A 17044-nucleotide genomic window follows, 5' to 3' on the forward strand; every position below is an offset into this window, starting at 1 on the left:
ATTACTTTTAATACATAAAGCTTGTGACTTCGTGGGTGATTATGAACTACTCCCAGTGGTTGTTTTGCCCTGCTTAGGGAGAACTACCAGGGAAAGATGATATCCAATCAAGCCAAATAATGATACTCACAGCATTGGTGCAGTTCCTGTGTGTGAAGGATTCTGAAAGGCCTCACCAGAGTTCAGTTTTTGACCCCTCCTTCATCTTCAGGAGCACATGCACATGACATACGTAAGTGAAGCCACAGCATGAAGCCATTGCAACTTATTTTATTCAGTAAAAGAGAGACTTCAGTCCTTTGCTGTCTTGTATCTATCATGGTAGAAGGCTGCCCACCACCCCCACTGCCAAATCTATGAGACACTTCTCTGAACAACCTTCAGCTCCAAATATGCCCTCTGCAGGATTTGGATGGTCCAACGAAAGATAGGGATTTGGAGTCCAGCACTAGTTTGCATTGATCAATCATTCCTCCCTTCCTCCACGCAGTTTATTTGTGCTCATGGGCTCCATGTATAGGGAGCGGAGGAGGCTTCAGGTCTCCTTCACTGCAGTGGAGCTGTGCACAGTGCAGCCCAGTTGAGAGGGATGGCAGGTCTCTGCAGCTGATTCCCCACTCCAAGGAAGCTGCCTTGGCAGCTCCATCACACACCCATTGGAGCCTGTTTGGGGGGGGGCACCTGGTCATGCCCCCTCCAGAAAATGTGCCCAGTGGATGGTGGGCTCAGTGGGTCAGGCTGGGTTGGGGGGGGGCGTCGTGTGTGACATCATGCACATGTGATGCGCCCCTCCCAAATGTTGGGCACAACTTGGTGCACCTGTTTGTGCTTGAAATGCACAAAGGATGACAGAACATTGATGCAGAAGCCACGCTACCTATCTCAAGACATCTTGCAGAATAAAAACAATATGAAGCCCACCATAATTAATGAATGAAACATGGTGATCATAATATGACACGCATCCAGCCCATAAATATTAAAGTCCAAAATAAAATACAGCTAAAACCATCAGCCATCTAATACCAACTCAAGATAAAGCCAAGGAAAACAAGAAACTCGGAGCATTACCAGGAGGATTGAAATCTGTGTTGAAGTTGGATGCATGGAATAAAAGCCACAGTTTCAGATCTAATACAACCTATTTATTGCACCTTTACCACACGAGCTTGATACATGCATGTCATCAAGCTCACTTACCATATAAGGGCATAAGAACAGCCCTGCTGGATCAGACTAAAGGCCCAACTGTTCCAGCATCCTGTTCTTGCAGTGGTCAAGCAGATATCTGGGAAACCCACAAATGAAACTTGAGTGCAACAACATTCTCTCCTTATTCCCAGCATATGGTATTCAGAGGCGTATTACCTTAGACACTAGAGATGTAACATAGCCATCATGGCAAGTAGCTATTGATAGCCTTATCCTATTTTAAAGCCATCTGAATTGATGTCTCTCACTATATCCTGCTGGACTGTATCCTTAATTCAACTATCTGCTGTGTGAAAAAGTACCTCCTTTTGTTTTTCTTGAATACAGTTCATATAAAACGAAGAACAACTTTAAATCTTGTGCATTCATGCCAACAGGAGTTAAAAAAAAAACCCACCCATTTTGTTACTCATTTTATAGGTCCTTTTCCAAATTAGCTGCTGATCACAGCTTTGCTCATTCACTAATATTGTCACTTATGAATTTGTAGGCCTTATTCAATATTATACCAGAAGCTAGTGAATATTCTTGTAACTGTCATTCGCCAGATGTTTCATCCAGTAGCATTTAACACTGATTTAGATTGATTCAGTACAAATACATTTCCTTTGAAGCACTCCTTGGATTTTTCTTTGCTTTTTTTTAAAAAAAGAAAAACCACACACACACACCTCCCTTTCTTTCTCCCTTCCCCTTTCAATTAATGTGACAAGCAACAACCAGGGTCTTTCATTACTTATACTTGGTAACTGCGGGCAACATTTTAGTAGCATATCCATTAAAGTGAAATGAGGCACAAAGCTCAATTGTAACAATTTTAAATGCGCACCAAAGCGAAAGTAGGCCTTGCTTTGTTTTTAAGGTTATGAATGCTCACCACCCTCTTTATAGAAAATGTTGGAAGTAAAGGTAAATTTTATCCTCCATCAAAGTGCTGCAGTGACAGAGAGAGAAACCATAGAGATTCATTAGAATTCAATGCCGATCTGTTTGCACCTTTCTTGCTCCCTGTAGACAGATGGGTTTTATTCACTGGTACCTGAAAAGTGCCACTTTGCTAATATGTAAATTTTGCTAATATATAAATTTGTGTGTGTGTGTGTGTCTTCTTTGCTATAGAACATAATTATTGTAATAATTCTAGCAAAGAATGAAAGTTGAATAAAATGATGCACTTACAGGATAAGCAGCTGCTCTTACAGCTTTTTAAATCACATTTAAAGTTTGTGGGCACGCCAAAGCCTAAAGTGTGAAACATCTTACTTGCTTTCTTTGCAGAGAAGCAGAAATACTATCATTCAGAACTGACTGCACTACACAAGTCCTTCCTCTTGTCTTGCCCCCTTCTGGTCAGGAATGCACAACCAGATAAGTGACTCATACAGGTTTGAGCAAGCCACTCTTCTTACTCTTACACACTCTGGAAAGAAAGAAAAAGCTTTTTAGAAATTAGGAAAAAAAAGTCTTTCAGCAATATAAGTTTGGGAACTGTGCTAGCTCAAGGTTTTGAAGGGCTTGGTCAAGATGCCACCCATTTCTTCTTCCACCGCTTATTCACTTACTCTTGGGCAAATTTTGGCCCATGCTTTGGGACCAAATTATGAAATAGCTGGATTTGGTTAGACAACCCAAATAGACAAAAGAATGCAGAGCTGGAGACTAGATTCCCCTGATCAGCTGGGCACATAACCACAGAGAGACATGGTGGATAGATCCAGGTGTTGGGGAAATGACTGGTAGCCTTGAATAGATTGTAAATCATTATTATTGTTACATCTCTACATTTGCCATTTGAGGGTGTGCTGTCTGTTAGCAGTGTCATTCTTCAGGCTTAAACTCCTTTTCCAGGGTCTCTATAAGAAAAATCTCAGGGTGGGTTGATGGGTGTTTCTTGTCTCTAAATATGCACGTAGATAAATATGTGCATATGTAAGGTTCCTGCCAACCTAGCAGTTCGAAAGCACATCAAAGTGCAAGTAGATAAATAGGTACCGCTCCAGCGGGAAGGTAAACGGCGTTTCCGTGCGCTGCTCTGGTTCACCAGAAGCGGCTTAGTCATGCTGGCCACATGACCCGGAAGCTGTCTGCGGACAAATGCCGGCTCCCTCGGTCATGACTGGACCTAATGGTCAGGGGTCCCTTTACCTTTAAGGCTCCATGCAGTGCACAGCTTGCAATGCCCAGATACTGTGTGGATTTCAGAGGAGGGGGGAGAATACAGATAGCCCAAGTTGCCCCCAATCTCCCATATTCCTCCTTGCTCATGTGCCCTAGCCTTCACCACTCATGGGAGAGGGTTCTTCTGCACCTATTCTTTTCCCTCCTAAGATTTCCTGTGCCAGTTAATTTTGGGAGTCAGGAGGGAGCCTTCCTTGTCCTCCGCTTCCTGAAATGTAAACACCTTCTAACAGACATGGCAGGTTTTTGGCCCCTTCCCTCAGCCCTGTTGAGGTCTCCACACTTTACTGTCTCCCTGTTTTCCTGCTGTTGGTTGTTTATATCCGTAGCATTACAGTCGCAGCAAGGTACCTTATGTAATTGGATTAGTGGTTCACCAGGCAGCACCACATAGGCCTTATCTAGAAAGCAGCTTTTAAGTACAACCAAAACTTACCCCAAACCTGGAGTACCTTCCGTTGCATTGTATTATCATCTCCCTGCTTACAATTGGGGTTTGGATTGTGTGTGTGTGTGTGTGTGTGTGTGTGTGTATGTGTGTTCCACAGGATAAGCTAAAGTGAAAGGGTGTTATGTGTATTAGATTTTCTTTCAGTTTTTGTAATGTCATAGCAGGAAACTGAATTTCAGTGAATGGAAATACTGTTGCCAAATGTTAACAAACAATTCCCTCAGTTTGTATGCATTGTTATAGGATCCACTGTCCTTTTTTCTTTTCACTTTTTTATATAAAAAGGGTGCCCCCCTGTTTTTCTGTACAATACACTAAGAAGATTTACAGTTTATAAAACTGGGACAGCCTGGCAGGGGACATTAGGACAGGCCTGTCCACAAACCATCTTCAGAGGATAATAATATCAGTGATAAAATGACTGCCATGACAATTGCAGAGAAAGGTGAATTGCAGTGTATGTGCAATAAACTATATATATATATATATATATATATATATATATGAGAGAAAGCGCTTTTGAGTGTTCAGTACTCATTTTCATTAAATGCAGCAAGAAACACCTCCACTAAATCCCAGTAATCTGGCTTTTGTACACACGACCAAATTAACATAGGAAGAAATGGCATAACTAAAAGATTTGTTTTAAATATCCGCTAGCAGTGATGCGCTTTCCTAACATTTCAGTAGAAGTTAGAAGCAAAATACTGTTAACAAAACATTTCTTGCTGTTAGAGGGTCAGGTATTTTATCAGAACCCTCCCATAGATTTTGAACCATTTTCTGGTTACCTGTTAATTGCAGCTGAATGTTACCAAGATCCCTCCTTCCCCGGTATGCCTTAGCAACTTTAAAATAGAAAGAAATGTGGTAAGTGAACATGCTTTCTGGGATGGAGATGTGTTATGGGAAAAGCTTTAGCTGGAGGATTTCTGCTTCTTGTGCACCACAAAAGGCACATATGTGGTGCAAAAATAAAATACACCCTACATGAATGCCATTAAACATTATTACAGAGTAAATCAAAGAACATGCATTTATTTACATGGTATTAACTCTTATTGATTCCTACTGTACTTAGCAAAAAAAAACAAACCTTTACTTGTTGAGTCAAAGAAAGGTGCAGCTATTAGTACCCTTATCAGTATCTTCCCTCACTGGAAATTAGTAAGATCTTGTGGCACTGAGATGGAAAAAAAAACCTTTTAATCCAATCCGCTGCCTTAAAAAGCAGGAAAGAGGTACCTTATGTATGGATAAATGACTGTTAAATATAATCTCTGCCTGTCTTGCATGGTTCAATCAGTAGAATGGAAATGCAATGCCTAAATGCAAAGCATTATAATAAGGTATGTTGGTAATCGTTACAATTATATTTAGAAGTATGTAGTTCTTTGCTTTGTATTTATTGTACACTGTATGTTGATGTCTCCTGTAAGCATGCAGTTGTGGGCCCAGGCGCAGTAAGCCTCAGGTTGTTGAGGAGGGGTGAGGGGTGTGAGAAGCAGAAATGAAGACTTCACAACTTCTTGAGGTCAAAATGGCCAAAACTTTTGTTGATTACAGATGTCAGCAGTAGCGGACCTTGGGGTCTCAATTTCATTGGTCCCCTGTGTGATGCCAAAATCCAGCACCCCCTGCCTCTCACCTTCTGTTGGATGTCATAGGCGTGGTGCCCCTGCAGCACCCCAGAAACTCTGCACCCAGTCTGACTGCACCAGTAGAGCTCCCCTCAATCCATCTTTGGTGTCAGTAGGCTTTGGTATAGGCATTGGGTATGCACCCTGAATCAACCCATTTGCTGATTGATTGTTCCTTCAGGGTCAGGATCATTCTATAATATGGATCAATTCCAGGCAATCCTTCCAGGATGCCATTTGGGAAGTTCTGTGGCCCATTAGCCCCCATCTGGACATTTGGACAGAATCCTTCCCCCTGGACCCCTTTACCAGGGTATCCTAATACTTTGGAAGTGCATGAGGGCAGGATGCAATGCAATGCCTTTTTCTGCCACTTGAGTTTGGCCTCTCACTGGCTCTCTGCCAAACCACTAACATCTGCAACCAATCATGTAGGCCCCAGTCCATCAGCCAAGCCTCATTGCCCAATGGGCACAGATGCACTCCGTCAGGCCTAAACAGTTCAACCTTATCAAACGAGATGCCAGGGTGCCAAATCACCCGGCTCCCTGGCTGTGCCCACCGCATGCAGCATTGTTCATCTTCTTCCACGCGCTCTTTATACATGCAGGCTCCAAAGCACCCCACCATTGCTGCTGTTCCAACAACTCCAACCACAAGATGGACATCTGAGGCTGTGCTGTGTGCAGGGCCTCTAGGTCTGTGGCTGCTGTTGAGGTGAGGTTGATACCCTTCCTGCCAACTAGGTGGTTCTCTCCCAGCTGAATCGCCAAGGCATCTGGCAGCCCATGCACTGTGAAGCAAGATATAAGCCATGGCATCACGTCATCCCAATGCATGTCTCTCCAGCCCAACCATATAATATGGGTCATGTCATACAAGCTGAGCTGCTGACCCCATGAAGTAGATCTAGTGTGCACCTGGGCCCAGTGCATGATGATGTGGTTGCAGATCCATACCTTCTTATGACCGGCACCTGAGGGGAAAAAACCATCAACATGAAAGAGTGAGAACAGAGGTTCTGGTGTGAACATATTGTTTATAGACAGATGAGTGCCACCGACCCAAGGGTTTTATGCTGTTTGAGGATAAATGAAAGCCCCTATGTGGAAGAAATGAGCAGCATCTTCTAAAAGGTCTAACCCACAAGCAAAGATGGCCTTTCTTAGTACTGTCATGAATTGACCACCGGAAAGTTGACAACCATTGGCTTGCACTAGGAGCAAGCCAACGGTGACAGGCCTTGTGGCCGGGAACTTTTTAATGTCCACCACCAGACTAGGTGGTGGCAGGCCTTTGGATAGATTGTACTCCCTTTACGTAGCTGGTCAGTTATTGAGGTGCACACCCAAACTCTAAGGAAAGAGCGAGAGAAGTGATTGTTTCCTCTAGCATGAGCCCCTTAGCAGCTGTTGTTGCGAGGGGTCCGGTGGTGCATTCCCTGATGTGTAGAGCACTGAAAAATGCCAGGGAGGAGGCTGCTCAGTAATGTCTGCTCTCGTACTTACACCAACAAATGGTGCCCAGTGTCCAAACATCCCTGAGGGGAGTATACATAATTGGTTTTCTGGTGTCTGTGGCCGGGGGGTGGGGGTGAAATGTGGAAATCATTGTACAGATCAGGCAGGCACAGGCATTTATGGTAGAAAGTGATTGCGGCCACATGCAAGGCAATGATCTTGATAGCCAGACCCTTTTCCTTAAAGGAGAGAAGGCATTGCAAAACATTCTCTTCCCCAGTGTGTGTGTGTGTTCGTTCAATACATGCATACTTGCAAGTAGGACTGTAGCCTACATTCACAATTTTTAATGTTCTTAATTTTCAATTTTCAATCAGCCGCAAGAATCTTCCTCTCATTCTTTTCATCCCCAGAGGTCCATGAAAAATAAACTTGTTGCAGTACTGGCTTTCACCTTTCCCTTGGGCATTTTATATTGTGTTTCAGAAAAACATGAACCATGGATTTTTTTTAATGTTTATTTTTTAAATATGAAACTATATGGACAGTATTATTGGTGCATTTCCTGAAATGTGTCCAGAATTCAAACCTGGAGGCTATGGAAGTGTTGGTGTGAAATTGGCCCTAGACAGTTAATAAATTCTGAGCAGAAATGCATAAATCAGCAGCGGGTATTTTTCAAACTTCTATTTTATTTTAAAGAGGGTGCATGCAAGGGAAAAAATATCTTTGGAGAATTGCTTTATATCATTTCAGAAAACAGAGGGGAAAAAGCTAGCAACAGTGCTGGTTAGCAGATTGTCATTTTTGGGTTTGATGTCCCTGGGTTTAATTGTCTTTCCTGTGAACAATGGCAGGAGCTCTCTAGTGTGCCATGTGAGCATGATAAAAGGGGGCTGTTCTTGCATAGCAATGCCTTTTTTTATTATTAGCGTAAAAAATTAGCAAGCTGGAAGTCGTTAGAAGGAGTTCCACTGGCATTAATTGTAATGCAGCCGGAATATGTTTGCAGACCAGTGCGGCAAGACAATAGCAGCAGGGGGAAAAAGCAATATTAATAGCCTTTTACTTGTTGTATCATTTTAGCAACCCCTTAATAAGGTGTCTGCTGTCAACTGGAATTTATTAAAATAAAAAAAAGACATGGTAATTGATGTATTGCAGTAAGTATGGATGAGGGCTCAACTTGATTAATGTATGAATTGGCTTTTTAAGGCATTTTAAAAAGCCTTCTTAACTGGGTCTTGAGAGATGGCACAAGCCCACTGTAAACTACCTCGCTGCAATTGGAAAACAGCCTGACAGCTGCTGATGTCTCCTGTGGTTTTGCTTCTTTTTCTTTCTTTCTTTTTTTGTTTTTTGATCAGAGAAAGTGAGGTAATACAGTCCTTGTCAATAATTGCAGTGCTTAAAAATCTTATAAAGGGATTTCTATTCTTCCCTCCAGAGAAAATTTTTCAAAGGTTAAATTAGTTTTACTTGTGTATGCTTCAAGTATCTGTGGTTTTTAGAAGGATCAAGTTTTATTTTAAATCAGTTGCTAGTTTGCAAGTTGTGTTGAATTTAGCACCTTGCAGTTTTCACAGTATAAGCCTAATACTCTTTTACAAAAAAGCAGCACATTTTTAGATATAATTATTTTCATGTATGGTATTTTGCCAATATCTCTCCCCTTTTCTTCTTTTATTCAGTACAATGGTCACAAACTCTTTAATCAAACTACAGAACATCCTACTGAAATAGCCTTGTGCTGTAAGATTTAAATGATAATTTTATATGAAACTTCCTTAGGCACAGAAAAACCCACCTTCAAAAGTGCAGTCTGCTAGGGGGCTATTGGCATTAGCAAAAGGCAATTAGCTGAAAAGACATCTCTGAGAACTAGCATATGCTAGTTACTCTTTTCATGTGTGAACAAACAGTTGGGAAGTTATCCAGAGCTGGGTCAAGAGTGACAAGTCCCAATCCCTGGTGTAAGGGGTTAGAACTAATAAAAATAACAGCCTAAACATAGGAGGCCGTAAACTAAAAATATGCTTCTCAGTATGCTTGAGGCTGTATCTTTCTCACCTTGATTCTTCAGCCACTGTCAAACCTCTGAGAGTTAGCCTATTGTGTAGATGGATCAGCAACATCAAACCTACATCTGTGCATATCTTGTACCCAGGTGTTTGAGCTTGTAGCTGCCAGTCAGTTGGTGGGCAATATGTTGCAGAGAATACATGCAGATGTTATACAGAACAGTGGTTCAATCACTTTGAGTAAACTGCATTGCTTCTTACTGTTACCATGGGATAGCAGGATAATTATTTGTGAATTAAAGAAAGAGGTTTTTGGCAACCCAATCTGCATGCTTTGAAGACTGCAGTACTTGGACTGAAGCCTACATGCATGCCCATTACTTGGTTTCGTTACAGTTGATTAGTGCACATTTGATGAAAGTCAGCTTAATGTGGACCTCATTCAGGAAAGGGCTGTGCCTTATTGGTAGAGCATAGGCATTGCATGCAAAAGGTTCAACATTCAATTCCTGACATTCCCAGTTGGGGTTGGAGAGACATCTTTCTGAAACCTGAAAGGGCTACTCCATGTTAGTGTTGACAGTACTGATTTAGATGGACAAATAGTCTGACTCAGTAGAAGGCAGCTTGCAGTGTTCCTAATGGATCAAAGGCAGGACTTCTGAACCCTTCTAAAATATTAGTGGCTAATTACATGTTACACAAGAGAACATGGAATGGAGGGCTGGTGCTCCCCTCCCCCCCATAGCTAAAAGTATGGCAGTTTTGAGTAGAGAAACAATCAGTACCCTACTACTTTTCCACTCAAATAATTCACTTGCTGAAGCTCTTTATTTTAAAAGAAATAAACTATTCCCCCCTTTCTAACATCTACTTTTCTTTATATGTGGTGGCACAGAATGGTTACTATACCCCAGGTGTGGGAACCCTTTGAACCACCAGATGTTGCTGAACTACAACTCCCATCTGCCCAAGCAAGCATGGCCAGGGGCGAAGGATGATGTGAGTTATAGTTCAGCAATTTCTAGAGCACTAAGGTTTCCCTACACCTACTGTAGCTGCTTATGCCTTGGTCATGCAGAAGATCTCCCCCATGTTTGACTTGGAATATATGGTGCTGGCCTGGAGATTCCCACCAAATAATCATTATAAGTTCATGGTAAAAATTATAGACCTTTGTATGAAGCACCACTACCACATGAAAGCATTTCCGGTAGAACATTATGTAGAAACATTACGTGGAAAGTGCAATGTTTTAATCTTTTTTTTGTCTTATTCTTCTAATTGTACCATTTTAGAATTTTCCGGTTTATTTATAAAATTTGTATAGCACCCTTCATCCGAAGATTGCAGGGCAGTTCACAACATAAAAAGACAAAATGAGAAAACAAAATACATACTAAAACAAAAAGAAACCAGTAACTCCCTTCCCACAAACATATTTAAAAGGCCATCGCATGTTAGTCAGCTAAAGACCTAATTCTGAAGAAACTTTTTCATATGGCACTGAAATATATGTAATGATTAGCCACCTCAACCTCAAGAGACAGCAAAAGATCCAGAAGTAACCCCAATTTGCACACCCACTCCTTCAGAGGGAGAGTAACCCCATCAAGAACAAGGCCACCTCCCATCCATCTGGTCTAGGGAATCACCTACTAACAGTGCCTCAGTCTTATCTGGATTGAGTTTCAGTTTGTTGGCTCTCATCCTGTGCATTAGTGAGGCAAAGCAACGGTCCAGCACAGCCATTGCTACACCTGCCCAGGTAAAGGAGTAGAGCTGTGTGTCATCAGCATATTGCTGACAACGTACTCCAAACCTCCAGATAACCCCACTCAGTGGTTTTATGTAGATGTTAAACAACACAGGGGATAACATCGTTCCCTGAGAAACCCCACATGGAAGGTTCCATGGGGCTGAAGAGCACTCCCTCAGCATCACCTTCTGGAAACAACTATCCAAGTAGGACTGGAACCTTTGCAAAGCTGTGCCACCCACCCCTAACTTGGACAGCCGCTCCAGAAGGATACCATGGTTGATGGTATTGAAAGCCGCTGAGAAGTTGAGGAGAATTAACAGGGACACATTTCCCCTGTCTCTCTCCCGACAGAGGTCATCATACAGGGTAACAAAAAAAGCATATTCTGTGCTGAAACCAGGCCTAAACTCCAACTGAAACAAATTAGAGAGTCTGGATCTGGTCCACAACCACCTGCTCAAGAACCTTGTCCAAGAAAGGGAGATTGGCAACTGACTGGTAGTTACTTAAATTTTCTGAATCTAGGGAGGGTTTCTTCAGTTTATAATGTATGTTAGTGCTGAGACGTTGACATTTATTCTTCAGAGCCTTTGCTTCCTTGTTCTTTCTTGAGCTGGACTTCCTATCAGGTCCTTCACATGTCCTTCAATTTAAGGTGGCTGGGATACAAGTAAACGGCTCCAGACTGCTTGTACATGTTTTTCCACTTGAATGTTCTTTTTATCAGTACATCTTGTATTGGTCTTTCCCTAATGTATTTAGCAGAGAAATGACACAGAAGGAAGAATTAACTTGCTGGTGTTCAGTATTAAATGGCATGTTCTCTCCAGTGGACAGCAAACCCTGACACTATGCTGTCCTTTAGGAGGTGTTACTTTGATGGACGACACCCTAGTGATATTCAGCAAAGTGATAGCACCAGAGGTAATAACATATGTCTTTCATTCAGGTTTCTCCGATAAACTAGGAGGACCTGGGCAGTTTGCAAGAGGATGAAGAAAATAGACTGACCATTAAAGTAATTTCTTCCTGTATGTACACAGTATTCATTCTAGATAAGCCACACATTATATATATAGTAAAGCTATACTCATCCTGACCTTTTAATGCTGAAGACACGTGCTAGTGGTTATTTTTTTTTTAAGAAATAGGCATTGAATAATGAATATTTATAACACATGGTACTTTCAGTTTAAGATGATTTGCCAAATACTGTTAGTTTGCAAAAAAAGGGGGGGGGGATATAAAAATATGGATGAGAATATCTTGTTTGTTGTAAGAGAGATACCAAAATAAAAGGAGATGAAGAGTAACTTCAACAATTCATTTTTATAGCTTGTCCCTGTTTCGTTCATTTATTTCTTAGTAGCCCTGCTACTGACACAACATTTCACTGTTCACATGAATATGTACCGAAGCACGGCATTTCCGTGCGCTCTGGTTTCTGTCACGGTTTTCTGTTGTGCCAGAAGCGGTTTAGTCATGCTGGCCGCATGACCCGGAAAGCTGTCTGTGGACAAACGTTGGCTCCCTCGGCCTGAAAGCAGAGATGAGCGCTGCAACCCCAGAGTCGCCTTTGGCTGGACTTGACTGTCCAGGGTTCCTTTCAAGCATAGACATAAGTACCGTATTGGTCCGAATATAAGCTTAACCCTCAAATAAGCTGCACCTTTAAAATTCAAGGGGGGGAGGGGAGAGAAAAAAGACAATACCTGATTATAAGCTACTCCCTTAAAATTCCACAGGCACTCACACCCGTTTTGTTTTACCGTATGTCTGTTTCAGCAGCAATATCATAAAAGGCAATTTTTGTAAGGTCGTGAATTTAAGCCGCACTTAAAGTGTAGCTTATATTCAGGCTAATACAGTAAATCTGTCTATCTGTTGGGAACCTTAGGCCCAGGGCTGGATGTGGTCCTCTACATCTTTCTATCCAGCCTTTGGGACTCATGTCAGGTCACACCACTGCCCCAGGCAACCTCATTGGGTGCTTTTGTCTGGCTGGAATGTGTCATTGAACTGTGATATTGCACCTTGCTTATCTGGATGGAGGGATGTCTATGGGTGTGCATGTATGCATGCATACATAGAAAGCGGCTTTATACTGAGTTGGACTAGCACCCCACTAGCACAATAGTGGGACTAGCACAATACTGTCTGCATTGGCTGGCAGTATTTCAGACATAAGTATTTCCTTGCCTTAACACGAAGATGCCTGGAATTAAAGCACGTGCAAAGCATGTGCTTATCCATTGAGCAATAGCCCTGGCCCTAAAGAGTGGCTTGGTGGAAGTCAACGTTCCAGATGCAGAACAGGAAAGAAGTAAAACTGAGGAAAAGGGGAAGATGTGTAAGTGATCATCCTCACACTATACAGAGCTGATCCAGGGTTTCAGATGCCATCAGACAGGGAGTCTGAAAAAGGCATCACTAAGTTAAGTTTTGGTAAAAGCTACATTTTCAAACTCAAAACAGGACCATCAGAAAATAATAGTACAGTACCTATGTTGAGAATGTGGAACTGACTGTGCAGGCACATTTGTTTCTGCTCTTCCTTTTTTGATACTTACCTGAGTGCATTTCCAACCCTTACCAGGTAGGGGTTGTTGGTGACCATTTCTTCTGATTTTTCTCTCAACCAAAGGCCCCACGATCACCATACAAGCAGCCTATTGTATCTTAAGATTCTATCAGGTCAGTAAATGGGAACGGGAAAGCATAGGAACAAAGCATCAGTTACCTAATTCTAGAGCAACATTCTGACTATCTGCATGTACAACTGAGACCTGGACAGATGAGAGGAGGGAATTCTATCTCTTCCAATTGAATCATAGAATCATAGAATCATAGAGTTGGAAGAGACCACAAGGGCCATCGAGTCCAACCCCCTGCCAAGCAGGAAACACCATCAGAGCACTCCTGACATATGGTTGTCAAGCCTCTGCTTAAAGACCTTAAAGAATTGTGTACTCCAGCGTTCTCAGTGATGCAGCGGCATAGACACAATGGCCAAGGCGGATAGGTCCCAGTAGGGGATACCAAGGGCTACTGTTCTGCCCCATGCCCATTGGTTTATTGGTGCTCCAGGGTCCCATCTTGACTTCTGTGATCTTCCATGCCTTTGTGCACCTGCTGCATCAGGTTATTCAGACATTTGGGCAGAGGTGCATACTGATGACACCCAGCACAGTTTCTCAATCCCTTTCATATAGAACAAAGCATGACTTGGAAACAAAAAACCTTGTATGTGCCTAAGATATGGGATCAGCCTGGTAGAGAACCTATTTCAGTGCTTAAGAGGCTTGCGCCATTGACTGCTTTTTAGTCAGTTTTCAAAATAATCATTCCATATCAAATTCTATTTGCAAAAGGATTGCTTTAGATAGCAATAGTGAAAATGTAGTAAAAAAGGAGCCTTTTGATCTTTTGGAAACAAACTGTGTTGCAGATAAATATGTACCAAGCATGTTTTTTGTTCATTTGCTATCAAATTTAATAACAAGTGGAATTAAGTACCACAAAAATGGCTTCATATCAGTATTTGACTACAAATCTTTAAATACTTCTATGGCATTGTTAATATAATGCATTTCTTGTCTTCTCTCTTGTGCATGTGACGAATTCCAGTTGATAAGCCAGGACTCTGGAGTCAGTTGTCTGGCTAGTTATTAAGATTGAGATAAGCACTAAGAACGGTGAGGTACCATTGTGCTGCCCTTATGGAATTGGGCCACCTAGGATTCAAAGTGTAAACAATGAATTAGTTCTCCCTGGCTTATTTCAGATTTGAGGTCTGCACTGCAAATATTTGTGAAATATGAAGATGGAAAGAGTACATGAAGGTTCTTTTTTAAAAAAACAACAAAACCATGTAATGTAAAAGGTTTTCCAACATCGAATACAATCCAAATCCACTAAAACCAATTGTTGTTTGCAATTGGCTTCACTGTGACCAGTTCTGTTCTATGATTTGTACAAAACCACATCCCATATAATAATTTAGTTGTTATGTTGTCTTTTATTTGTGAGTCGTGCTATCATAGCAAACTGCATTGATTAAAAACAATCCCAGTCAAATATAAGGTGGTTCATGTGCCAATATATAATTTAGGAGCTTGATGCTCGAAATGCAGCAGTTATGATGATTTTATTGTGATTTGTGGCACATGAAATTGCCGATCATTTGTTGAAATTAGTAGAAGGCCTGGTCATTAACTAACAAAGGAGAAAACATGTGTGATAGTTTTTTTTGTTATGTGAGAACGTATTGTTTTTCAACCATGCTGACCCTCTTATGCCCTTGCCAGGTTTTCCTGAGCCTGCTCACAAATACCACAAGTGCCTTTTCATGCTAAAGTGATGCCTCATTTCATATAGAAAAAAGCATGAAACATGTGGTGCAATGGGTCAGTGCATCTGGCTGTTAACCAGGTTGGTGGTTCAAGCCCATCCAGGGATGGCTCTGAGAAGGATTCCTGTATTGCAGGGGGTTGGACTAGATGACCCCCAGGTACCTTCCAATTCTACAACTCTACGATTCTGTGCATGCAGTTCACCATGTGCAATTCTTGTTTATATATTTATTTAAGATATCTGTTTAAGACTTTATTTAAGATTTGCTGCTTTGCAGGCAAACTTCATAAAGTGCTTTATGTAGATCATTTTGTGTCGCAAAATAGATACTTATATTAAAATCCCACTTGATTAACTAGTGTTTGAAGACCTAATGATACTAAGGAATCTGTGACTGAAACTCCTGTAGATTTTAAAGCGATGGTTAATGTAGCCGCAGTCCCTGACCCAAATCCTGCATATTTGTCCATCTAACCCAGAACTGTCTACCCTGAGTAGGTCTCAGTGGCTTTCTGGCAGAGGGCTTTCCTATCTCCTGCATACCCAATTTGTTTAACAGGAGATGCCAGGCATCAAACCTAGACTTTAGGTGTGCAAAGTATACACTTTATCCCTCAGCTATGTTCTCTTTTTTCCTACTGGGTTGGCTCCAGATTTTGTGAGGCCCTTGGACAAGATGTCCTCCTCAGTGGACCCCTTTCCTGACTCAGGCCATGTCCTTCTCACTGCTGTTGCCACTGCCCATTCATTTCCCTCCCCTCCCCCTTTGGGCTTGATCCGCACGGCTATTCAGAAAGAAAGAGCAAGGTAAGCGGAGGCGGCTTTTCCTTCTCCTTGGTCTGAGAAGGATTAAGATGTACCTATCCTGTTCCCCAGTACTTTCCCAGAGCAAACTCTCCTTGCAATAACCGTGGTTAGGGACTTGTCAGTATCACTAGTAACTGGGGAAGGACCACAGCTCATGGTCCCTGAAATATACTCGGAGTTGAGTGTGGATTTCATGCTCTTTATTCAGCTCATAGTATAGAGGAATGGAAGTTCCCCCAAAATATCTGCTTTATATACATTATTTACACAATGGGCTGCACGTGATTGGCTACTTCGGGAATTCTCCTGTAGGCCAATCAGGTTGTGGATTCACTTCCACCTGGAGCTGGATTGGGTGGTTCCTGCAGACCAATCATACTGCTGCATTGTTCTAGGACCAATCAGACTGCTGCATTCTGAATCCTATTGTTCTAGGACCAATCAGACTGCTGCATTTTGGATCCTATTGTTCTAGGACCAATCAGACTGCTGCATTTTGGATCCTATTCAACTCAGTACATAACAGTCCTAGACTCAATCCCCAGCATCTCCAGGTGGTGATGGGAACATCCCCTGCCTGAAATATTAGCCTTATTTGGGCATTCAGGAACTGAGAAAAGCAACCTACCAGGGGACCCACAATCGCCCTCTGTGGATTAGAGTGTCACTCTGAGGCAAGGAAGCTTCCTGCACAGTATTTATAAAGGCTTCTGTGTGGTACATTTTTCATAGTGCAAAGCTCTTACAAGAATAGAAGCAGGCTCCCTGCTTCAGACAGTTGCCCACCAACTTCTGAAGAGAGAATGGGGCAGTTGAGTAAATGGGCTTTTTCCTAGCGCCCCCCCCCCCATGTGTTGCTTTCCCCAGTTCCTGAACTCTTAAAGAGGGCTCTAGTTAATCTCAGTCGTGGTTGACATACGTCCTGACATAATCCTTAAGTGCAATTAAGATGGGTGCAGATAATTTACTCCATGGGGGGGGGGGAGATGGGCTAGGGAGGCGCAGCTTGTGCCACCCTCACAACTTCTTAACTGTGGCTACAAGAGGCTATTTGTTATGCCTGCATAACATGAAGATGTCTTGAAACCATATCCTTCCTCATCCCGAGGTAATTGCAACTTAAAAAGAGTAATTGTGCTTTAGAAAAAGGTGGTGAATTA

The 17044-nt window shown here is 42.1% G+C and overlaps 1 protein-coding gene across 15 annotated transcripts in view; it reads left to right on the plus strand.

Moving 5' to 3' along the window:
• ESRRG (estrogen related receptor gamma) overlaps positions 1–17044 on the plus strand; it is a 483548-nt gene that overhangs the window by 168715 nt on the left and 297789 nt on the right. Inside the window, exon 5 of one of the 15 annotated variants that reach the window (XM_081000562.1) lies at positions 2491–2597. The exons of the other annotated variants lie outside the window; for them this stretch is intronic. Within the exon in view, the coding sequence (XP_080856688.1) occupies positions 2569–2597 (29 nt within the window). The 5' untranslated portion in view covers positions 2491–2568. The remainder of the gene's footprint in view (positions 1–2490; positions 2598–17044) is intronic. 15 annotated transcript variants of the gene reach the window in all.

The sequence above is a fragment of the Podarcis pityusensis genome (assembly GCF_964106645.2).
Source record: "Podarcis pityusensis genome assembly, chromosome: 3".
NCBI classification, from domain to species: domain Eukaryota; kingdom Metazoa; phylum Chordata; class Lepidosauria; order Squamata; family Lacertidae; genus Podarcis; species Podarcis pityusensis.